This window comes from Juglans regia, chromosome 6 (genome assembly GCF_001411555.2).
Source record: "Juglans regia cultivar Chandler chromosome 6, Walnut 2.0, whole genome shotgun sequence".
Lineage (NCBI taxonomy): Eukaryota > Viridiplantae > Streptophyta > Magnoliopsida > Fagales > Juglandaceae > Juglans > Juglans regia.
The window spans coordinates 16,886,005-16,911,398 of NC_049906.1; the positions used below are offsets into that span (position 1 = coordinate 16,886,005).

At 37.5% G+C, this 25,394-nt stretch overlaps 1 protein-coding gene across 1 annotated transcript; it reads left to right on the plus strand.

Moving 5' to 3' along the window:
• The first annotated feature begins 18,492 nt into the window (after nt 1-18,492).
• LOC109008779 (solute carrier family 25 member 44-like) lies at nt 18,493-20,403 on the plus strand. Its single transcript, XM_018989001.2, has one exon. The coding sequence runs from the start codon at nt 19,153-19,155 to the stop codon at nt 20,176-20,178; it is 1,026 nt and encodes a 341-aa protein (XP_018844546.1). The 5' UTR covers nt 18,493-19,152; the 3' UTR covers nt 20,179-20,403.
• The last annotated feature ends 4,991 nt before the right edge of the window (nt 20,404-25,394 follow it).

The window sequence follows — 25,394 nt, forward strand, 5'->3', positions numbered from 1 at the left end:
ACCTTAACCCTCCTAGTTCATTTCTAGTATAGAAACAAATTGGCTCCAAGAAACCAAGCTAAGAAACCCAACAAATTCCATAACAAGCCTAGTTGAAACCAAACTGAGTGGCCTTTGGTTTTCATTGAATGTTCTGCTCTTGGTTGAGCTACACCCCATGCCACCATCTAGGTCCCTTAACCACCTGAAAAAGTCACTCAATGGTGGTAATAATGCCCCCAATTCAGACCAATTAGAAGAGACAAGAAGGAATCAAAATCTGGATAGTTTTTATTCAAAACCGTTGTCCCTCCTTTGTGTTTTTCTCTGTTGACTTTTTTGGTTTTATTTTCTGTGCCAATGCAGCCCCCTGCAACTATAGAATCACTCTTACACTTGACCATGAAGAAATCATGAAAATATAGGGCACTATTCAGTTGACCAAGCAAGACACAAAGCTAAAAACTTCACTCATCACTCCACCTCCCACCTCCACCAATCCAAAGCCTCATCTTCATCCATGGCCAACGTCCCCCTCCCCTCTTGAAGCCTATAAATACCTCACTCACTTCCTCATTTCTTCACACCTCTCTTCCAAGACTTCTCTTGAGTCTTGAGAGCATTTCTCTCCCTTAGTGAACAATAGAGTGAAATTGAGTGAAGTTCTTAAGAGTTTTTGAGTGAAGTTGTTTTGGGATCTTTAAGGGCCACGATTTCTGTAAGTAATCTTGCCCTATCTTTTGTTAAGTGTTAGAATTACATGCTAGGCTTTAATTTATGGCATGACAATGAGGTTTTGATTGATTTTAGTTAAGGTTTAGCATGCTAATGTCAAACCGGTCAGATTTGTTGTTTTGATGGAATAAATTACTTTGGGTCAAATGTTTAGCCATGGCATGACTTGATATGATTTTATATGATTCAATAATATTTTAGAATGAATTTTGAAAGTTTAATTTTGAAGTTGAAATCATGCTATAATATGCTTTAATTCTATCTTGTGTTGATAATCAAGTATGCATCGATTTTGATTAGTTTATGTTTAACTTATGGAAGTTTTGATTAATTTACCTAGGCTTGAATAATGTGCATTTAGAAAATCCTTGTGATTGGGATAAAAATGAAAATGCATGATTTAACTAAATTTTGAAACATCTTTGTGTAAGGAAAGCTAAAAACATTATGCATACTTAATGGATGGATTAGTGAAGATTAAGGTCTTAAACCCATGTCCAAGTGTTGGAATGAACTTGTATGATTTGAGTCTAAGTTTTTAATTTGTCCCCAAGGTTATAATTACTATTGGCACTTGATGAATTTGAGTACACATGCATCCATAAAAGTTGAATAGTTGAAATCACATAGGCCTTAGAGTGATGCACACCACGGGTTGAGTATAATTTGCATAGTTGCAGTTTGATTCTTAAATTTCTAAGGGCATAGATGGTTTTAGAACATAGAAAATATTGGGTTTCTGAAGTTTTGTAAATTTTGGGGCCAAAATGCAAATAGTGAGAATTTTGAGACTTGGTGAAATTTTGTTAAGTTTAGGGGCAGTTTTATAAATACTAAATTTTCAAACCCTTTGATTATGAACATCTTTCTTAGAGGTTCAAATCCTAACTTAGTATAACTTTGATTACAGATGCGTCGATTCTCTAAACTCGGAAAGTTTGTAAGTTAGCTTCTAACTTACTCTTAGATAATTTATTTATGATTCTTCTGTAAACACTACATTCATATTAAATGTCATTTTGAGCATGAAACATCATATGGTACATCATTGAGTATTTGGTTACTTTTTTACATGACATGTGAAACTCTCACCATTTTTAGCATATTACATATAAATGTCATTTTTACATGAAATCTTGTCACATATGCACATGTCATGAAATACAATTTTCAAACATAGCATAAAAATGAATTTTGTTACGATCCCAAACGCTAGGATGGAGAATTATTCTAGTAAAACTCCTATGTCCACTCTGAAGTGAGTAAAAGTGGAGTGGTAACCCTGGGTTGACAAAGAACTGTCAATGGGTTTCGAATGGATTCTTTTTACAGAACGCCGAAGCAAAGTCAAATTTTATGACACCTAATGCTAGTAGGTGTATATGTTATGAGTTATGATGATATTATGTTATATACCAATGCATTGAAGACGAGTCTACAGACAATGTAGTCTCAACGTGAGTTGTACTACGGTCACCAGCAGGTACTCCCAGTGCACATGGGGAACAGTGATAATACCATACATTATGTTGTTAATGTTATGATTAATTATAAACTACTAAAAATGATGAAATGTTATGATAAAATTAGGTTTTTTGAGGGTTGAAGTAAAAATGTTCTCTGAAAGAAAATGTGTATCAAAGTTTTTCTGAAAATGTTGAGAAATCTGGATGGGAGACAAAATATGGATTTTTTTTTCTACATATATTGCATGCATCTCATGTTTATCATTAATTATGCATATCTTATATCTGTGCAAGTTGATTGTTTAACTTATTGAGATTTCAAGAAATATCACCGTGGTAGTCCCACTACCATTCCCTTCGGAATGGTAGAAGTTGTGTCAGGATCGATATACAATGAGCATGATGAATCGTTGGCGTCAGATGGTTGAGGAGGAGCCCAATCTAGAAAGGAGGTTGGACTTGATTTGAACTTTCGTAGCAATTCTTTTTACTATAGAGCAAATGTGAGAGTTAGTCTGGCTATGTAGATTCAGTTTTATGGAGAATCTATCTCTCTCGTTATGTTGAACTCAAGTGGACCTCTTAAGTGATGAAGTACCTATTTATGATTTATAAATCATTACGATGTTTAGTTCATTTTGGCATCAATTATTGCATCCTGCTAGTTGCATATAACTGACTCAAGTCTTCAGCCATCACCAATATCACCACCCAACTGACTATGCAAAGAAAACCAAAAGCCCCTAGACGAAGGTAAGAAGGAAGCCTCTACTCTATCCTAGAGAATAGAGCAAGGAAAATGAGGCAAATAAAGGACATAGTTTTAATGATATGCTTGACGCTATTGAGTTATTTCTCATTTGAGTTTGAGTTTGAGTTTGAGTTTGAGTTTGAAAGGTTAAAAAGTATTTTTAATAGTTTAAATATTTTTTTTAAAATATATATATTTAATAAATTTAGAAAAAAATCTAAACACTAAAAAAAAACTAAGTTAGCTTTTTTGACTTAGATTTTTTTAGAAATGTCAAATTGAGACTAACTTTGTTGAAATTTTTGTAATAAATACATACTTCTAAAATAATAAACAACTTTTCAATAATAAAATATTTTAATAAAATTTAATAATTAAAAAATCCAATTTCCTATAAACTGACACTTATATGAGAAATTATATTTGCAGTCGTAGAATGCACAAGTATCGCGCAATTCTTTTAAAAGAAATGAGTAAATATGAACCCTACATGAACAAAATTATTTTTTAATAATAGACCTCACTCTTCCTAGAAAAGCTTCCCAACGGTCGGGCTAAAAATCCCACAAAAACAGCCCTCCATTCAGCTAACTCCACTTAAGAAAATATATTGTAAAAGAAATACACTCCACCACAAAGAATCACGGTTGTATGTATGCTAGCCATTTTGCCTTCTCATTTGCATTGACCGCTCCTCTCTGCCCCTCTTCCTCGCTGCATCCCTTTGCACCACCCTCAGTTCGACGCTAACGCCGACTCCAAAAGATTGTGGTGCTAAAAGATTTTATATCTCAATTTTCTGGTTTTCTATGGTCTCTTCTAGCTCCTGAAGAACATAAACGAGCTCTGTGGTGGTGTCGGCGTTGATGTCGAAGTAAATACAGAGGAAAACAGAAATTTAATGCTCCAGCTACAACACTTGAAGGAATCAGAAATGACGAAGAAGATGCAAAGGACGAATTTTATTCACTGGTCACTGTTACAGAGGCTCCTCCAGAGGGTTTCAGGGGTTTGGGAACCAAGGTCATTGAGGAAGAAGATTGAAGTAGCTTACTTCCCTAGATAATGGTTTGGTTGCTCCAATTTTGGTGTACACAGTTCTTATTTCGGAGATCTTGCCTTTGTATTTTCTTGGGAATTTCTCGGTTAGAGAGAGAAAGCTCAAAGGCTCAAAGCTTTATGAATTTTATGTTATGCAGTCTGTCCAAGTTATCTTTCATTTAGACCATAAAAATAACATTTTTTGGTGAAACAAGCTACGCTGTATCGTTGAGACCTCTGCATGTAAATGCACAACAAACCTCCAACGATTATATCAACAACAAAAAAAAAGTCTGAAGCGACCAGACATAAATACATAACACAAATACACTGTCCTGAAGATAAGTTAAAGAAGAAAGACCTCAAGGAGAGTGAATGTAGTAACGTTCTTCCGACTCAAGAACTAGAGAGTTTGAATATGGAATTGAGTTCATTGAACAAGGTAAGAAATTGATGGAAAACATTTCTGAGATTGCAAAACTTGAGTCTAAGTTGTTGTCTAGAAAAGAAGAGATTGGTCATTAGAGTACTTGGACGGGGTCAGAGTGAATTAGAGGCTAAGGTCTCTAACTTTCAAAATGGAAAAAACCAGCTCGAGGAACAAATGGAAGTTGTGCAAAATGATTTGATGGCACTTAGCAGCAGCCTGGATTCCTTTTTCTGGTGTAGTGCTGCTTCAGGATAATTGTGGTGGAAGACTTACGTGTTACTATGTGATTGGCAGGCTGTTATTTGGTTAATAGCAGCCCAACTGGTTCAAAGGATTTCCCCACGCTTCCTTAAAAGAATTACATGACGCTTACACATTCCGTCAATGTATGCAAGATTACTCTACTTATATTTAGGTCACGAGTGCGGCACGTGGCTCCGCCTTTTCTTTTATTTTCTTTTCTTTGTTGGTATTGACTCCTCTCTATCTTGCAGTTGGCCTTCTCTTCCATGATTTTAGCAATAAAATAATGTTATGCATCAGCTATTATTTACTCTCATATTTTATAACCATAATTTTTTTTTATCAAATATGAGAATATTTTTTATAAGATGTGAAATATAAAATAGTAAATAATAACTAATAAGGCCAAATACACAGCCCAACTTGACAAAACTAGGCACTCCTATTTTTTGTTGTGAATATCAGTTAGGCCATCACAACCCACATAAACGAATAAACTCGAACATCAAGGATGTGTCAGAACTCATCTACCGAATGTACCAAAAAAAAAAGAAAACTCATCAATCATAAACAAGGGCTCAAAATCTCGAAAGGCAATCCGACATGATAACCAACACGTGTCTGTCTTCCTCGGTCTGCCAAAACCTCTCCTGAAATCAATTATCTTGTCCTGTTTTTTCCGTTAAAGCGCTCTCTCTCTCTCTCTCTGTCTAGAACACTCCTCGCATCCAAGATTTTGATCACCAGGTTGGTTTTCTCTGAGTAGAACTGGAAGATAAGATGATAAAAGCCCATGATCTCTGGTAAGAATAACTTCTGAATCGGCTTCTTCAAGCTATAACAGAATTTTTTGTGGAGCTGCAAAACTTGGAACAAAACAGGGCAGAAAAATCATCTGACCTCTTCAAGCTGTAGGTTGCACGATTTATGATTATTCCTACCTTCCCTCTACTTGGTTACATACCCAACTAAACAAGTATTACAAGTAATATATGAGAAAATTCGTAGCTGGAAGTCATGACTAAGCAAATTTGGACAGCAGCGTGATTTGTTTTTTCAAAAATCAATTGGTACTGTTTTGTGCTTAGGATAGACCTAACAAACAAAGGATTTGGAATTAGATGAGGATTTTTTTGTCTTTGATGAAAGTTTAAAATATTATTTTTTAATATTATTACTGTTTTAAAATTTAAAAAAATTGAATTGAGATTTAAAAAAATTGAATTATTTATGTAACGTCCCGGTCCCGCACGGGTCGGAGAGTTACTTCTTAGCACTTAAACTCACATTTCAACAATATAAAAAATAAACTCTAAATTTCCAATATCATTTAGAAAATTTGATTCAATCTAATTTCCTCAATATAACTAATTTTCCAAAATGTCAAGTCATCACAATACAATAAAATTTTTAATAAAATTCGACAATACTCATAAAAACTTCCTATGCTTGAACCACAACACTTAAATCATCTCACTCAATGCCTCATAATCTTGATCATCAGCTGAACCATCAAAATATCTGAAAAATATTACGGAGATAAGGGGGTGAGTTATCAACAACTCAGTAAGCAGAGAGCATATACTAGCATGTAAACATGAGCATTTATAAAGTTCGGTATGCAGAACAAGACATTTACTTTCAGAATGCAGAAACAACAAATTTTCTTTTAGAATGCAGAAACAATATATTTTATTTCAGAATGCATAAACAAAACTTGTTACAAAATATCGGAGCGAAATTTTCAGAAAAACAAATTTGTTCCCAAAAAGAAAATTCATTGGCATTTCCAAACTGAAACATTATAATCATATCATCTCTTAGCATCACATCGGGACAAATACCATGTTTAACGCCCGTGGTAGGGTTATAAACCACCATTATACCCGTGGCTGGGCCATATTCCATGTTTCACTCACGTGGTAGGGTTATAAACCACAACCACCATTATACCCGTGGCTGGGCCATATTCCATGTTTCACCCCTATGGTAGGGTTATAAATCACTATTATACCCGTGGTTATCATGTTTCACCCTCGTGGTAGGGTTATAAACCACCATTATACTCGTGGCTGGGCCATATTCCATGTTTCAGCGTCGTGATAGGGTTATAAACCATCATTATACCCGTGGCTGGGTCTTAACAGAAAACAGAACAGATATCATCGAAATCAGATCACCATCATACACAGAATCAGAACTTCATGCCAAAGTTTTCAGATGACACATCATATCAAAACAAAATACTTAGTTGCTTTAGATCACTTCACATGTTCGAGATAAACAGAATCAAAATATTTTCATTTGTTCATAACAAAACTTTTAGATTTTCATATTCGCTCTTTTGCATAGTTCAGAAATAAAATACACAAAACTAGCTCATGTCTACACCAGTCATGACAGAAAAACACTTTCTCTTATATTGAATTTATGCATATGCAGAATAAACATCTGAGGTCGTTTTCATAGTTCTTTTAAAGAAAAAAACATGTCTATTTTCAAAGCCAACCTTATTTAATTTCTTTTATGCAAAACTAGTATATGAATCCTGCTTATCTGGGCAACTTAGCTTTTCAGAAATTTCCTCAAAAATGTCGAGTCGACTATAAATCGTCACCTATAAAAATAATCACATAATTTCCGTAAGTTTTCAATCAATTATGGATTTCGATGTTTAAGCCTAAGCTTCTTAAATAACCTATTTTAATTCCTCAAAACTTAAAACGTTTATAATCCCAAAGTATATCATCACTTCCTAAAATCACCAATATCTACCATAATTCACGTCAAACACAAAACATCAATATTTAAACTCGAAATAGTCAACAAATCTCATAGCATAAACCAATCACACCAACAACTCCATCATCCAATCCAACCGACCCCCTTACTCCTCGGACTCAGTCCGACACAACCAACCAATTCACAGTAAATATGAGTTAGCACGAAAATACATTTAAATCTCAAAAGTTCTTTGAGAAAATACTTACAATACTATAATATAATTTTTGAAAGATCACGGAGGTGATAGAAGCGGCAACGTAGCAACAAAACAACGCCAAAAGCACTGTGACCGTGGGTCTCAAAAACTCACTTTTGAAAGGTGACAAACCAAGACCCGAGATTGCTAGGGTAAGGCTTAGAGATGTCGGTGAAGCAAGTGGTGACGGTGGTTAGCCGTAGAAGGCGGCGTGGGCGGTAGTTTAAGGCCAAAATACTCAAATCAAAGATGGAGATAGATGGGGCTTCACCGATGACAGATCGAAGCCAAGGATGGGTGCACTAGGTTGCTAGGAGGTCGAGGATGAACTGGTGAAGAAATAGTGGCCGATGGTGGCACGACGGCGGTGCGCGAGCACAAGGAACGCCGCGGCATAGTGTTGCACGTGGGGGCAGACGGCGACGCTAGAGGGGCTGAGATTGAAGGAAGGTGGTCGCCGGAGGATGGGGAATGCCATGGACTGGGCGGTGTCACCGGACGGAAGGCATGGCGGCGGGCTGGGAGAGGAAGGAAAACGCAAGGGGAGAGGGTGTCGCGCGCGGGAGGGAGCAGTTCCGGAAAAGGAAAAAAAAAAGAAAGAAGAAAAAAGAGAAAAGAGAAAAAGAAAGTGGAAAAAGAAAAATGAAGGGAAATAAATGAGGTCTAAAACTCACAACTTGGGTCACAAAATTCCAACGAAAAATTATTTTAACACAACAGTTTTAAATAAAATAAATTTAAACACAGTGACTAAGTAAAATAAAATAATTAAATCCAACAATACAATAATTTTAAAACCCACAAACTAATTTAAATTAAGAGAAATTTAAATACATAACAATTATTAATATTAAGGAAACATGTCAAATTTAATTTTCACAAATTAATAAAAATCATAAAAATAAACCCACTAAAATCTAAAAATTTAAAACAAGAGAATCAATTTTTAAATTAATAACAAATAATCATTCAATTAAAAAAAATACACTAAAATACGGGGTGTTACAGTTTATTATATTTTGTATGAAAATTTAAAAAAATTGTAATGATAAGATGAAATAAAAATTTTGTATTTTGTCTTTACCTCAAACCTACGAGCTTCTTCCCAAGGGTATGAACTGGAGCATCAAACCAAAGATAGAGATGTGACTTGAAAGAAATGGAGGAAGGAAGTTCTTGGCTAGAACTTGTAGAAATTGCAGATAATAAAACTCTTGATTGCTATTTTGTGTGTAGATCAAAATCTCTTAAGGAAAAACGAATGGAAAATGGAATTACATGAGTTTAGCCTTCTTCTTGAGGAGATCTAAGCAAGGGTTCCACTCCAAGAGCTGAAAGATGAGCTGAAGAGAAGCAAGAAGAAATGAACACCTGAAGCAAGGAAGAAGAAAGGACCCTTTTTTGTCTGAAGAAAGGGGTTACGAATGATGGGGCTGAAATCACTTTAACTCATAAAAATAAGTGACTAGGATGTAAAATAAGTAGATATCTCTCTACTTCTCAGACCCTATCTATGGATGAGATTAAAATGAGATAATACTAGAGGAACAATCGGTAACACACAATACATATATATATATATATATATATATATATATATATATATCCTCTTTATTTTGCTTACTAAGACTTATTTAAACATGGAAAATATATTTTTGGAGTTTTTTCTTTTTTAATAACTTTCAAAGTGGCATAAAATCATTTTATGAATTAAAGAACAGATTTTAAAATCATAATAATGAATACTCTTTAAATTAAAATACTTGGAGAATGAATTTGATCTAAAATAAATTAATGACATAGGTTTTTTCCTAATAGGTTTGGGTATTACATGGTCTGGGGGTGGGGAGTCTCCCACCAATACTGAACTGTGTAGAGTTTGACTCAAGAATGTGTGGTCAATATTAGAGTTTTGATTTAAAAAGTTTGTGAAGAACATATTTTCGTACTCTTATGAGTCCATCTCTATAAAATCGTAGACCAGGAAGTAATTTAGACATGTTATAAACTCAAAATCAATGATGAAATCAAGACTGCCAAATCGATTCAAAATAATAATGGTGACATAGAAGAAGGGGCAAAAACTTATAGTTGGAACAATTGATTGCCAATATTTTGAGTCTTAACATAGATATTGGTCATCCGAGTTACCTTGTCATGGGTTTTGCGCCCAATTCCCATGTCGCCAATGAATTTTGACATCATCACAGCCGAAGAGGAAAAATAACCCAGCAAAGCACAACCAATCATTCAATGAATAAAGCAATCTAAGCACAAAATGATATTGAGTCCAAGGGGTGGACATGTTCATTTAAGAAGAAATGATGTTAAGTATGGATATATTATAGCACAAAAGGCAAACCAACCAACAAATCTAATATTAAAAATAAATAACAACATGCTTAAGTGGATCAATTTTCGACCACAAGGGATTCGTATATTCTCATTTGTTCTTAGCAATTAATAAAGACAAAAAGCATAGTCAATGATTCAAAGAATAAAGCATTCTAAGCTGTAACTCCTCACTCATTCTTTCTGACGTAAGTAAATTCAACTGTGAGTGTTGTTATGCATGTCGAACTTCGATGGCATATTTTTAAAGATATTAAGTGATTTATAAAGTAAGCCCAATGTTTTAAAGCCCTTGAATATTTTGAATGTCCTGGAAATATTTATATGGGATATTTCTAGTGTTATTGAACCAAGCTTGATTTTAAATATGACAATTATAATATTTTTGAAGAGCTCCAAAAATATTATAATTATAGGAAATCATTTTAATATCATTTTATTAAAATGAGTTCAGTTATTTAAAATATTATGAGATTTAAATTATGTTGAAAACTCTAATTAATTAGATGGTTTTATTCTCTTAAAGATATTAAATAAGATTTCATCATTTTATTAATGATGAAGGAATATTATTTTATAAACTAAAGTTTAGTTAAATAATATTCTATCTTAATTCTTCTCAGTGTTTTTAAGTTAAATCGGTGTTTAATCTCTTATCGTTAGATTGTTTTGAAGATCTCAAGATGAAGGGCTTGAATTAAATACACAAGCCCTCTCTCTTTCTCCCTCACTTTTCCTTCCCTCTCTCTCTCTCTCTTCCCTCTCCCTCGAGCTTACGCCCCCTCTCACTAGCCGATTCTCTTCTCATCCAGCCCGACGCCGCCATGCGCCGCCCAGCCTCACTGCCACCACTGGAGACTTGGTAGGACCCCATGTTTTGTGGCCCATGGCCAAGCCAATAGCCATGTGGAGACAAGGCTAGACAGCCCCAAAACAGCCTCATGGGCATGCCATGGGCCCTGCCTTGACATGCCCAGGATGCCCAAGGAGGCTGGGGACCAAGGCAGCTTGTTTAGCAGGGCCAGGGCGCACAGCATGCACAGCCCAGTGCGCCCAGCACGCATGCCAGCGCGCGCCCTGCGCTCAAGTCTCGCGCGCATGCAGTAGTCTTGCACGCATCGCCCACGCCCCATGCGCACGCGCCCCAGCATGCCCAGTGCCCCACGCCCAGCGCCCCAGCGTCCAGGTACCCTGCCAGCGCCCAGACCAGCCCAAGGCCATGTCAGCCACATGTCAATAGCCATGCCAACCATGTCCATGGCCCATGTCATGGGCCAGCCTAGCCCACCCATGGGCTCATGCATGCCATGGGTCAATTTGGCCTAAGCCAACTATGTTATTTTTTATTTTTATTTAATTATTTATTTTCCAAGGGACCTATTGGGGGTTTCCAAGTTGTAATCTTTAAAAATAGGACTCTTAGGCTTTGCATTTACATATTTTGGAAAATTCCCTGGTGGGTAGACTATTTGGTTCTTGAGATCACCATTCGGTGCTAAGGCACTTGAACTCTTTGGGGTGCAATACGTGAATCCCCTTAGAGAAAATCACACCTTGCAATTCGTGAATAGGTGTGGTTCAATCTATCTATCTTGTTCTTTTTCATCTTTAGGGTGCAATTCGTGAATCCCTAAGGATCCATTAATCTTATGAGTATTTTTCATTCCATCTCTTGTATTCCATTTTCTATCTTTGATCTTATTATTTTATGTGCATTGTTCGTGAGTTGTTCTTGAGTTGCCCTTGAGTTGTTCTTGAGTTGTTCTTAGTGTTCATCCATTCCATTGCTCATTTGATCCATTCTATACCACATACTCAATCACCATAGTGTTTGTCATCCTTTCCATAAGTTTTTCAACTTACCATAAATTGTTCCCTTCATATATCTACTCCCACATACACCATTCAGCCAACCCTAGTATTGCCCTACTTTCTATATTAATTCACATTCCCATAATTGCCCTTCATCTGTCATATTCATAAAACCCTAGCCATACCATCCACTTACCATATTCGGCCATCCTAAAGTCATCCACCATAAACCCTAGCCGTCCACCTCAAGCCCTATAAGGAAACTCATTTCTTTTAGGAGTCTTGACATCCTCACATCCAAATTTAAATTCCCTTTCAAATCCCATAATTTAAGGAATTGACCATCATATTTAATCACTTAAATTACTCATCTTACAATCTCTCTAGTCAATTACTAACTAGGCATCTTAATTCAAATTCCCTTCTTCCCTCAAAGATTCCCTCCATCTTTCAAACTTCCATATCCATTTCCAAATCATCCAAAATCTAGCCAATCTTCCAAAGACCAAGTCAATCCAATCCATTCATCTTAGTCATCCAACATTCCAAAACCCTAATCCTACCTTACCATTTCGGCAACCCTAGCCAACCAAACCCTAGCATCACTCTTCCACCTCATTCCCAAACCCTAGCATCATCCTAAACTCCAACACTAAGCCAACTCTTCCAAATCGCGAAATCCACCCTAACCACCTCACAAAACCCTAACTAAACTTCACCATACCTACCCTAATCACCACCCAAGTGGCCCAAACATTAAGGGAAACCCTTAAGCCATTCTCATTGCATCAAACACCCATAATTCTAAGCCAATCTTCCAAACCCACACCAACCCAAATTCTACCATAGCCCACGACATCCCTAGTTGCATCCAACCCGAACCCTAACCTCATATCATCCATTCAACCCTAGCCTCCATCATCTTGGCAATTCACTCATGAACAAGTCTAGCCGTCCACATTGATTTTCCTTAGCCTAAACACTTAGCCTACCCAAACACATCATCATCCCATCATTCAAACACCATTCTTTTGTGGAAGGCCAAGCAAGTTGGCAAGAACACTCGATCATCATCATCACCAAGACGAGCCCGTGAACCTTAGTGTTAAGGATAAGACCGGGGTCCCTAACAAGACTCCCTCTCACATCGGCGAGCTCCCACCATCAAACCCAGCCTCCATCTCGCAACTACCCTCTCCCACTCATGCCCACATCTCCTCACGCACGGGTTCACCATGCGTAGCTTCTAGCGCCGCCATATGCTAGCACCGAGCACCACCACAAGCTCTCCCTGGCCTCCCCCTTCTTCCTCCCGTTGACCCAAAGCTGGTAGCCTCTCCTTAGATCACATGCACGTAGCTTCTCCATGCACGGGTTTCTCCACCTCAATCGCCGTACATAGCCACCCATGGCATCCAACCATAGTGTCGAGCCTCCTCTGGCTAGCCAGTGACCAGCCAAGCTCCCTCCGAATTCCCTTGTTAAAGCCCACGACCTAAACTCCTCCACGAGCCACCGTGTCTCTGACATGTGCCACCTCGACACCACCACGATACCACCACCCCAGGACCACGACCCAACCCTCCTACACATAGATCCACACCTGTAGCCATCTTCAAGGGCCCAAACAGCCACTGTACGTGGGTTAGCCGCCACGTACAACTCTTCTGACGTCATCAATCATGACGGTCAGCGAACAACGCACGGGTCAACCCCGACGATAGTATAACCCTCCATCCCTCGTTATTTATGTTAGTTGGTTGGTTAAGTTGTGGACTATGCTATTAGTAATTGTGGAGTTCTCTGTATAGTGAAGTGTTGGGAAGTGTGAGTGTGGAGTGTGTGCTGTAGTAGTGATGTGGCGTAGTGTGTGTGAAGGGAGTGTACTTCATGAGGTGCAGCGATATACCGTGTGGCGTGTCGTGAAAATAAAGATGGTTGCGTAATTAATGAGCATGGAGCATGATGAGTAGTGCCGGGATCTGTGTCTTGAAGTAGTTATAATGTGGCATGTAGTCTGAGGTGACAGGTATCACTGTGTAGTTGACTTATGGCTGGGAGTATGTGCGAAGTGACAGAATAAATGTAAGAGTAGCGCAACAGAAGCATGGCATGGCCATGTTACAAAGTGACATGGTTAAGCAAGAAGTCGTGCTTGTGATGAGTGAGGTATTAGCGTAAGAGTGATGTAATGGGATGTCAGGTAACATGACAAGGTTACGATGTAGCTTGGAAGTAGTCTCGAGCTATACAATGTGATGTAAAGTGTAGTTATAAATGGAGTCATGTCGTGTAAGTATTGAGATGAATTGTCAAGAGGGACGGATAGCATGAAGAGTCATGCTAGCCAGGTTAAGAGAATGTTGTTATCAGAGTATGGGCTTGTTTACACAGGCAGGTGATCAATGTGTTATATGTTAATCCTAGGTGATGAAGGGATAAGGTACATGTGTAATCTGGTGAGACACATGTGTCGGATGGATTCACCATATGTAATGGGCAAGTTGTCCTAAGCATGATTACACGGTGCTTAAGCCTCAGAGTTGGCTTAGAGCTGTGTGACGTGTATGGATGAGAATGAGGATTTAGTGTGAGCTAAGATGCATGAAGATAGTGACGGGTGTATTGTCTAGGATTGGGATGCTTGATTTCGTCAATCAGAATCATGCATCTGAATGTGGTCAATAGGAAGAACAAGACGAAGGTTCTAGTGTCTTAATCCTAAGGTGAATCTTGGGTTCACTCTAGTGGAAAGGCACTCGAAGTATAACGTCGAGTTGGAAAAGGTAGTGACCATAAGTGGTTCACGAAGGTTTTAGTATAGTAAGGGATACGTAAGAGTACATGATAGAAGGAGAGTATTCCAAGTGAAGTATAGTTTTATTTCTAGTTTAGTTGTTTATGTATTAGATAAATAATGACATTAACGTTATGTGTATGCATGTAGGTTGCCATCTGACATGCACATGAATGGACTGTATGATATGTAAGTAGTATGGAGTCTAGGTAAGTATTACGTTTATATTCTTCTAGAGTTTTCTAAACAATATGAAATGGAAATGAAATGTTTTTCCTTTACGATGCCTTACGAAATGAAATGAAACGATGTTTTACGAAAAGCATGCTAAGTGTTCAAAGGTATACGTATGTATGACCCTTCTTGGCAGCTTCTTTTTATACAACCAAAGTATTAATTGTATGCATGTGAATGGATGACTATAAGCAGTATCTATTGTATGTATTTTCTACGAAATGAGATGTGAGGCTTATGCCTCATGCTTTACTTTAAATTACGCAAAGAAAGTGTTTTAAACATCCCTATGAACTAATGCTTTATGAACTGATACTTTAAATGATGCCATGAAAGATGATGTTTAAGCTCTTGTTTTTAAATGATATTTTTCCATGAATGAACTGTTAAATGAAAAGGACTGAAAAGGAAATGACTAAACTGAAAGAAAGGAATGAATGAAAATGGTACCAAAGGAATGGGCATATTGTAATGCCGGGTAAGTAGTACTGGTAGTGCACCTAGTACTGCACCCTGACTAAAAGGGATTCCCACGGGAGGAGTCTGGGTCCAAAGGAAGACCGCTAACCCCAACACATGAGGCGTAACAGTGTGTACCGACCAAAGAAAGTGATAAGAAAGAATGTATGAATGCATTGAACTTTTGAAGAAGTGAAGGCACTAACGAGAGATACATTTTATGAAAAGAAAACATTTTTTTACGCAAAACCCCACCTAGTGATGTTTTCAAAAGAATGCATGTCTCATGTACGTATAGTATGTATGGAATGATGAATGTATGACTAAAAACCTATGTTATTATATTTTAACTATATGAAATAATACTTACGAGTTATCGACTCATTTCAGTTTTTATGTGTTCCTCCCCTCACAGGAACTAAATGAGCAATACGCGTCAGGAAGGATACGGCCTAAGGAGAAGAGCACGAAAGTCAGGGTATGAGAGTTTTAACTGTATGAGAGGCCGTTTTATTTTAAGATTGATGTATTCCACTGTAAACCTCTTTTATTCTCAAAATACATTTTATTTTATAACGTAGAGTCTTGCACTCTGGGTATGAAAGTAAAAAGTTTTAAATTGAACGGTACTTCTTGTCGTCTTTTCTAAAATCATTTTATAAAGTCTCATCACAAGGACGAGCGTTACATAAGCACAAAACAGGTTATGATGTTAAGCACAAGGGTCTGACATGTTCATTCATGAAGAAATGATGTTAAGCATGGATAATTACAACACAACAGGAAAGCCAACCAAGAAATCTTATAAAAACAATTTTGCTTAAGTGGATTAATTCTTGACCACAAGCACTACCACATATTTCTATTTATTCTTAGCAATTATCAAGTCATGTCAATTTGTGAATTTATTTTTATAGAATCTCTTTATGATTAAAGTATTTGTCACCCAAAAAAAAAACCCGGATAGACACTTCAACTCAAAATTTGATAACCATTGAGTGAATTCTAAAAAATAAGACAAATTAATAAAAATTGTAAAATAAAAAAGGTTACTAAAACAAAAAATTTATGTACAGTCACTTTTGTGTATTTTTTACACACTTCACTGATGTGATTGACTGCATCACTTTTTTTAATATAAAATAACTGATTTAGTCAATCACATCAATAGAGTATGCAAAAAATACGCAAAAGTGACTGAACAAAACTCTTACTAAAATGAGAATGAGTTTAGCTTATCACTGTGAAGCTGGAAAGTTCAGTAATATCAGTTGTGACGTGGTATGCTAACCTAGTGCATCAACTTGGTCGTAGTTAAACCTACGCTATTGAGCTATTTCTTATTTGAGTTTGAGTGTTTTTTTTTTTTTTTTTACCTCGGTAAGTAAGCATTTATAGATAAACTAACGGATACATGACACAAGTTCGGTGGGGTGGGAGTCCCTTACGGTCTTCTCAAAGCCAACACACATTACAACACAAAAGGGGTGATCGGAGTAAAAAACTTGACTCCCACCCAATTCCCACAAGGTAAGACTGCTTGGTGACGGTTTTTATATAGTCTAATGAATAGACTATTCAACTACAGCTAGAAGCCACAATACAAATGGGTGCACTACAACGTGTTGGTTTGGACTAGCTGGAAGGAACTATCACATACACTTTTACTCGATCTTTGATAAGGGAAAGCGGGAACATAGGGTAGGAACAAAAAACTGAGACAAATCGCCGTCGAGGGGCCACCACTGGCTGTGGTGGTCCGTGCAGTACAAGCACCACACCTGAAGAGGGTTGAAAGGACAGAACAAGAAGATCCGATGCCGCTAATCCTGATAGTGCTGCGCATAGCGCTAGGAAGCTTCCGTAGGTGTGGTGGCCCCTTGCCGTGAGGTTGATGGCGGGGTGCGTGTCAGACTTTGCTTGCTGGAAAGCAGCAGATTGACTAGCTTCAATGTAACCGGTGAAAAATGAACATAAAAACTAGGGAAAAAAAACCTAAACAGAGACTAAGATTGGCGAGGGAGGGAGGTGGGTGAAGCCAAAGCTTCAACCCCCCTCCCCCCAACGAACGGATCACATCCACTTTCCCTCGATCTTTGGTTAGGGAAAGCAAGAACATGCAGTACACGCGCCACACCTAGAGAGGGTTGAAAGGACGAAACAGGAAGATCCGACGCCACTGATCCCGACGGTGCTGTGCGTGGCAGCAGGAAGCTTCCGTAAGTGTGGCGGCGCGTGAAACTCGCGCACCGCATAGACCGCGCATGAGGTTTATGCACCACTCGAATGGACAGATTTCTTCTGCCATCTCTAAGATTGGTGCCTGGGGAGGTTGATGGCGAGGCGCGTGTCGAACGTTGCTCGCCGGAAAGTAGCAGATCGGCTAGTTTCGGTGCAACCAGAGAAAAACTAACATAAAAACTAAAGAAAGAAAAACTTAAACAGAGACTAAGGTTGGCGAGGGAGGGAGATGGGTGAAGCCTGGTGGGTGAAGCCAAAGCTTCAATCCCCCTCATCCCAACGAACGAATCAAACTCCTAGAGGCGGTGATTTGTTTTCGGAAGCGAGAGAGTTTGAGTTTGAAAAGTTAAAAAGTATTTTTAATAGTTTAAATATTTTTTTAAAAAATTATATATTTAATAAATTTATAAAAAATCTAAACACTCAAAAAAAAAAAAAAAACTAAGTCAGCTTTTTTTAGAAGTGTCAAATTGAGACCAATTTTGTTGAAATATTTTGTAATAAATGCATGCTTATCAAATAATAAACAATTTTTTAATAATAAAATTTAATAATTAAAAACTCACAATAAAAAAATTTAATTTCCTATAAACCGATACTTATACGAGAAATAATATTTATAATTGTAGAATATATAATTATTATAATTTTTTTTAAAAAAATAAAATAAATACAAAATTTACATAAAAAAAATAAAATTTTTAATAATAAAACTCACTTTAAAAAAAAAAAAAAAAAGTTATACAACACTTACCTATTCTACTACTGTAATTAAGATTTATCCACTTATAGGTGATGAGTGCGGCACGCGGCTCCGTCTTTTGATTGCTGGTGTTTGACTCCACTCTATCTTGCAGTGGGCCTTCTCTATCCATAATAATAATAATATTAATAATACCAAATACAAAGCCCAACTTGACAAAACTACGCACTCCTATTTTTTGTTGTGGATATCAGTTAGGGCATCACCACCCACAGAAACGAAGAAACTCGAGAATCAAGAATGTGTCAGAACTCATCTACCATATATGTACACACAAAAAAACCTCATCAGTAATAAACAAGGGCTCAAAATCTCGAAAGGCAATCGACATGATAACCAACACGTGTCTGTGACTCTGTCTTCCTCGGTCTGCCAAACCTCTCCTGAAATCAATTATCTTTGTCCTGTTTTTTCCGTTAAAGCTCTCACTTTCTCTTTCTCTTTCTCTTTCTCTTTCTCTCTAGAACACTCCTCGCATCCAAGATTTTGATCACCAGGTTGGTTTTCTCTGAGTAGAACTGGAAGATAAGATGATACAAGCCCATGGTCTCTGGTAAGAATAACTTCTGAATCGGCTTCTTCTACCCAGATATCCTCGATCCACTTCTGGAAATACACGCGACGGAAGGAAAACAAATCCGTCACCATAATTAGCTTGCTTCACTGACGCCATAAATACAGCTCAATCCATCTTATCTTACCCTGTTAGACTATTCCACTTGAACCGTCCAAAAAGGACGAGCAGCGCTTACTTCCAGTTATCCAGTAAGATAGTTGTTTGATAGATTGGTCAATAGCTTAGATCAGGATTTAGTTCACCAGATAGCTAGGAGGACCAGAGCTTGATTTGTTGCTCAAAAGTGGCGAAGATGAGCTTGGGAGCAGCCGAGGATGATTCGGCTTCAGAGATCCATATCCCATCTGATATAGATTGGCATATGCTCGACAAATCCAGGTTCTTCTTTCTCGGTGCCGCTTTGTTTTCGGGTGTATCGACAGCTCTTTATCCCATCGTCGTTTTGAAGACCCGTCAACAGGTTTCTCCTATTCCAATTTCTTGTGTCAAAATGTCCTTTGGCATCATGCGTTACGAGGGTTTGAGGGGGTTTTATAGGGGTTTTGGTACATCTTTGATGGGTACGATCCCGGCTCGAGCGCTTTACATGGCGGCGCTTGAGGTCACCAAGAGTAATGTTGGGACTGTCACTGTGAGATTAGGTTTTTCAGATACTACGGCCACGGCTATAGCTAACGCTGCTGCTGGCTTGAGCTCTGCCATGGCTGCCCAATTGGTTTGGACTCCTATTGATGTTGTGAGCCAAAGACTAATGGTTCAGGGTTGCGAAAATAGCGGCAAGAATATCGCTCCCCATATAAATTCTAGCAGGTACAGCAATGGGATTGATGCGTTTAGGAAGATTCTTATTGCAGATGGTCCAAGAGGACTGTATAGGGGATTTGGGATTTCCATATTAATGTATGCGCCATCGAATGCAGTTTGGTGGGCTTCTTACTCTGTTACACAGAGGCTTATTTGGGGTGGTTTTGGTTGCTACATGAGTAAAAAGGATGAGTGCAGTTTTAGGCCAGATTCGAAAGCAACGGTGGCAGTGCAGGGATTGTGTGCTGCTATGGCGAGTGGAATTTCGGCTGTAATCACTATGCCACTCGACACGATTAAGACAAGATTGCAGGTTTTGGACGGAGAAGAAAAAAGGCCACTGACGATTGTGCAGACAGTTAGAAGCTTGGTGAAGGATGCTGGATTTAGGGCTTGTTATAGAGGGTTGGGTCCAAGGTGGGCTTCAATGTCCATGTCTGCCACAACCATGATCACTACCTATGAATTCTTGAAACGTATGTCTACCAAGCGGCAAGACAGCTTTCCTGCATGAATTCAGATTTATTTTTCATGCTTCCTCCGATAATGTAAATTCATGTTTTCCCTCCCCTTAAATTCGCTTTCAGAGTGTTTGATTCGTAGATTACTCCTCGTTGCTGTAAAATTGTATGGTGTTTGCCCATCTTTTCTCCTGTAAAAGAATGAGCTCTGTTCAGAAAAATTACTTCTTTGAAGGGTTAAACATTGAACAATAATCAATTTACTCAGAATTATTACATATAGCACCATGTTATGTCATATAGTCTATTTATAATGATGGAAACTGCAGTCTGAATCATGGATAAACAAGATTATGTAGTTTTGTCAACGTAGTGGCCAGAAAGAATGGATTTTTGGTGGAAAATATTTCACATCCCAAGTGGAAATTTGCAGATATTTCTTTCTGCATCGATATGTTTGTTTTGAAAGCTTTTGCAGAAAGAAACAACGAACTTTGGAGGGCATCTCCCTGTCATATAACTTTAATGAATCCATTGACGTAAGACAATGCCTTGTCCTTATTTTGCTCTCTGTCCCAATGAATCTTTTCCCTTTTTTTTCCTTGTCTCTGTATGTTATTATGTTTATTGTAGTGGATAAGGCACTTGCTGCTGCATGTGCATATATACAAAAGAAGGCACAAACCGACAAAAGTGAAAAAAATTAATTTCTTCTATGTCCCAATGGTTTGATATTAAAACCATGGGAACATTAAAAGAAATTGTAGATCTCAAAGCACATAGAAAGAGATCACTATATCTCGATGCATGCATTTTTTTCTTCACGACTCCTCGGCGTCATGCTTTAAGATCCCATCTAACAGAGAAGTGTTACTATTAGGTAATTCACAAAAGTAAATTTATAAATTGATATGATTTTATATGATACGTTAGATCTACTATATACTAAATATAGTTTTACAATTTAATGTAGCACATCGACCTATGCTAGTTTGTGGGTTTACTTTTATAAAATCTGTTTGTAGCTAAAACATTTGTCTAAGACATATGGATTCAGCTTTGTAAAGACCAAGAAAAGGGTTGTTAAAGGATACCTTAGTATTGAGTTAGAAGCCTTTGCACATCAACAAGAGGCTAAAGGACAAGGTGTAGTGGAAGCAAAGCTGTCTTAATGACTGTCAGAGAAGCAAGGAATATTGGCTCATGGACATACTAATTTTGAAGGCACCCGTTGAAAGCATTCTCGTTCAGTCCATCCCTGAAAAATCTCCTTCATCTTAATTTCATCTTCAACCACTTGACGCATTGTCTACTCCAATATTGTAATGTATCAGTTTAGGAAATTGATTGGGACACGGGGAAGAAAATTGAATCAAGCACGAAAGAGGCCACATTTTTTACCATTCACTCATCAGTTGAAAAGAAAAGAGATAAAATTATATTTACATTTTTAAAACGTGCAAGTCTCGCGCAACTTTCTTTAAAAGAATTGAATAAATTTAAAACACATTAAAAACTATATTAACTTGCTCAAAAGAAAAAGTTAAAAGGACACGATATGAGACCAACAATTTTATATGTGACAAAGCATTGGGAGCGATGCAAACTCTTACAAGTCACAACTATATATGGTTTATTACGGAATCTTTATTAGTATTATTAGTACTATTGTTTTGCAGTTGTATAAAGTACATGACAACCAATACACGTTTCTATGAACCATCATGCCCAATTGCCTTTATTACCAAATTACGAATTTCTATGGACAGTTTTTGCCGCAGAAACAATGGGCCGGCCTAACCAAGGCACCCCAAGTAATCTATTATATATATCTATCTCAAGCCTAAATCCTGAATCTTGATGGGCAGATGGGGAAAGCTCTATGCCGAAAAGAACGTTAGGACTCCTTGTCGGCTGGCTAGGAATTGTCAGTACAACCCACGAGAAAATCGATTAGAGTACGCTGCATTCGTTAATGCGTTTTTAAAAAACGGACGTAGTTGCATGGTATTTTTACAGTTATATTTTAAGTTGATGGTATTTTAAGAAAATGATTATATTTTATAAGTGATTTTATAAAAATATCTTTATCTTTAATTCAATTAGAGTACGAGCATTAACCGCTTCGAGATAGGGGTGTCAAATCGTGTTAACGGGTCGTGTTCGTGTCGTGTTAAGGTATGTACATTACACTTAACGGGTCAACACGAACACGACCCGTTAAGGATTTCGTGTCAAAATTCTAAACCCGAACACGACACGATAAGATAATGGGGTTGACACGACACGACCCGTTATGACCCGTTAATGAATAAGAAATAAATTGACACGACATAACACGACACGACCCGTTCCGTTTCAACCCGTTTACGTTAATGGGTTGGACATACACGATACGACACGACACGACCCGTTTGAATTAATTGATTTTATATAAATATTTAAATATAAATAATATCTATAAAAAATAAAAAACTAACTACAAGTCTAAAATTACAATCCAAATAAATATGATCCACACAATTTGTAATAATATTCATTATTAAAATTACATCCCAAATGTAATAGACAAAACATACAATGTATATATATTAATATTACAATCTCAAATATAATAAAAAATTAAAAACACAGATCTAAACAAATTTAGAACTTGAAGAAGGAAGTGGAGCGTCCTCCCTACCCTTTAGGTCTAAAGATATAAAGGTAAATTTAATTTTCTTAACGGGTCATAACGGGTTGACTCGTTAGTGACCCGTTAAGCAATCGTGTCTTAACGGGTCAACCCGTTTTGACCCGAACCTGTTAAGGCTAAACCCTAACCCGCTTTTATCGTATCGTGTTCGTGTTGGATTAACGGGTCGTATCACATATTGCCACCCCTACTTCGAGGGAATCCGAACTGAAGCCTGGAGAATAAAAAGTAATAATAGTAGTGAATTTTGTACTTTGTTGAGAATTTTGTTGTGAATAGTAGTGAGAAGTGTTGAGAAAAATTGTGAATAGTAGTGAAAAAATAATGACAAAGTAATAATAGAATATTGAATAATAGTAAAAAGTAGTTAAAAAATAATAATAAAATAATAAATAATAGTAGAGTATTCTGAGAATACCTGAGATATTCTTGGTACCCAAACGTCAAAGAAAAGTCAAAGAAGACTGTCGGAGGTGGAAGTCAAGAGAGAGACCAAAGCAAGAAAAGGGTAGTATGACAAAAGGAAGGACCGAGGCTGCACAAAAGACCACCCTCAAGCATGAACGTGCAAGAATGATCCGAGGAAAGCTCTCGGAGTGGGATGACCAAAGAGAAATGATCCATAAATATTGCACGTATCACAAATCAGAAGGACACCAAAATGAGGACTATCACCATCTGAAATGACGGATAGAAGAGTTGCAAGAAAGAGAGGATCTTGGGTGGCTGATCACCCAACACTCTTCATCATCCCAACGGACGAGGAGAGAAGACCCGAACAGGAACGAAAGCCACACAAGAACGAGAGCCAGAAGGAGAATGGCAACAAGGAGGAGTGTGGAGCACACCCCCCCGCAAGAATCAACATATCATCCCCTTAGGTGATATCCAAACCATTGCGAGAGGATTCGCCGGAGGAGGCATGTCCACTTCCAACTGAAGGCACACGCCAAGAGGGCAAGGTATGAGGAAGTTTTTAGTGTCAAAAGACCGGCCAAGCCACCTTAGACCCGGAAAGTCGTGACAATATCCAATGGCAATTTGTTCCAAGGAAGACCTTGAGAATCTCCAAAGGTAAAATATGCAATCAAACTCATCCACTCCCATTCGTAGATAAATGAATTATGGGAGCGAGCCCAGGTCATCCATTCCTCTCGGATTAAGTAGCAAAGATTTTTGAGCGCAAGATTAGGCGGGAGATGGACTAGACCATGTGGAGCGCAAGCGTGAAGCCCGTCCTGGCGAAGTAAGCGGGAGGTAGGATCGACTGCATGAAGTGCAAGCGCGAGGCCGACTAGGTAAGTAGGAGGTAGGCTCGACTGCACGGAGTGCAAGCACGAAGTCTGCTCCTATAGTTTTGAGTAAGCTTGGATTTTTTGTTATCAAAGCATGCTCCTATAGTTTTGATATTCGCAGATGTTGTTCTTAGGACTTTGATCTATGTTTTAGGAATGTATTTTGAAGATTTATAATTTTGATCTTGAGGGAATGAATTTTTATGCATGTTATGGTTTGGTTGGAACACAAACTTGAGGCTCACGAGTTGTGTTGCGTTTCTAATAAATTTTTGCCATGTGATTTTGAGTTTAATTTGTAGATCAAAAATATTATATTGTTTCTTGATGGATTACTTCATGAAAAATTCAGATCTAATGATTTGATCAAAGACCAAAACATGTAGTACTCGGTTTTTGAGTAAATATGCAAACCAATTATGTTGGTTGATATTTTGTGATCTTTGACTTGTTTGTTCAAACATGCTATTTCTTAGGATTGATTTATGAACATATTAAGAGTATATTTTGAACTTTTGGAGTTTTTGGACTTGATTTGAAGAAGGATAGACCAAGAACATCAAGGGTTGTTCTTTGTGGTCAAAAGACTTGATATTTTGGCATATAAGATGTAACAGCTTGTTAGAAATTCAAAGATGGAATTTCTATAGGCTTTAGGAATCTCGTGAAAACTCCATAAGTTTTTACAAATTGACCAACCGCGTAGGTTTTAATCTGTCAGCATAGTCAGTGTTTCCACTCATTATGGTGTCAGGAGCTCAATTTTATTTATTTGAGATAGTTAGAAGTGCCAAAATGCAATATGGTCTACGCCATTAGACACAGTTGATTATTTAGAATTTTATGGTGCAACAATCTCATTTTCAGTTTTCAGATTAAACGCTTGTTCGAAAGAGCGTTTTGTTTATTTCGAGGCATTTCGGGGTTGAATTTCGATAAACGAATTGCACAATTAGTTTATTATGTATGTTCAGGATTTTTCAGAGTAGAGTTTATTTTTCACTTTCCCGAAGTGAATAGTAACCTCAATAGTAGCACCCAGTGCAGTGTTTTCAAAATCATAATGTGGAATATCCAAATTAGGTTAAATAAGATTTATTTGAACACTTGGTAAGATGTTAGCCATACTTGGTGAATAGTATTGAACACTTGGCACCAAGAGGAATTATGAGATGGATTGTGAAGGAAATCATGGTGCGAAATCATGCCACCTAAGCAAAATCGTATTCCATTCAACCATCCAAATTGTGCCAAACTAAAGAATATTTCAACCCTAGTA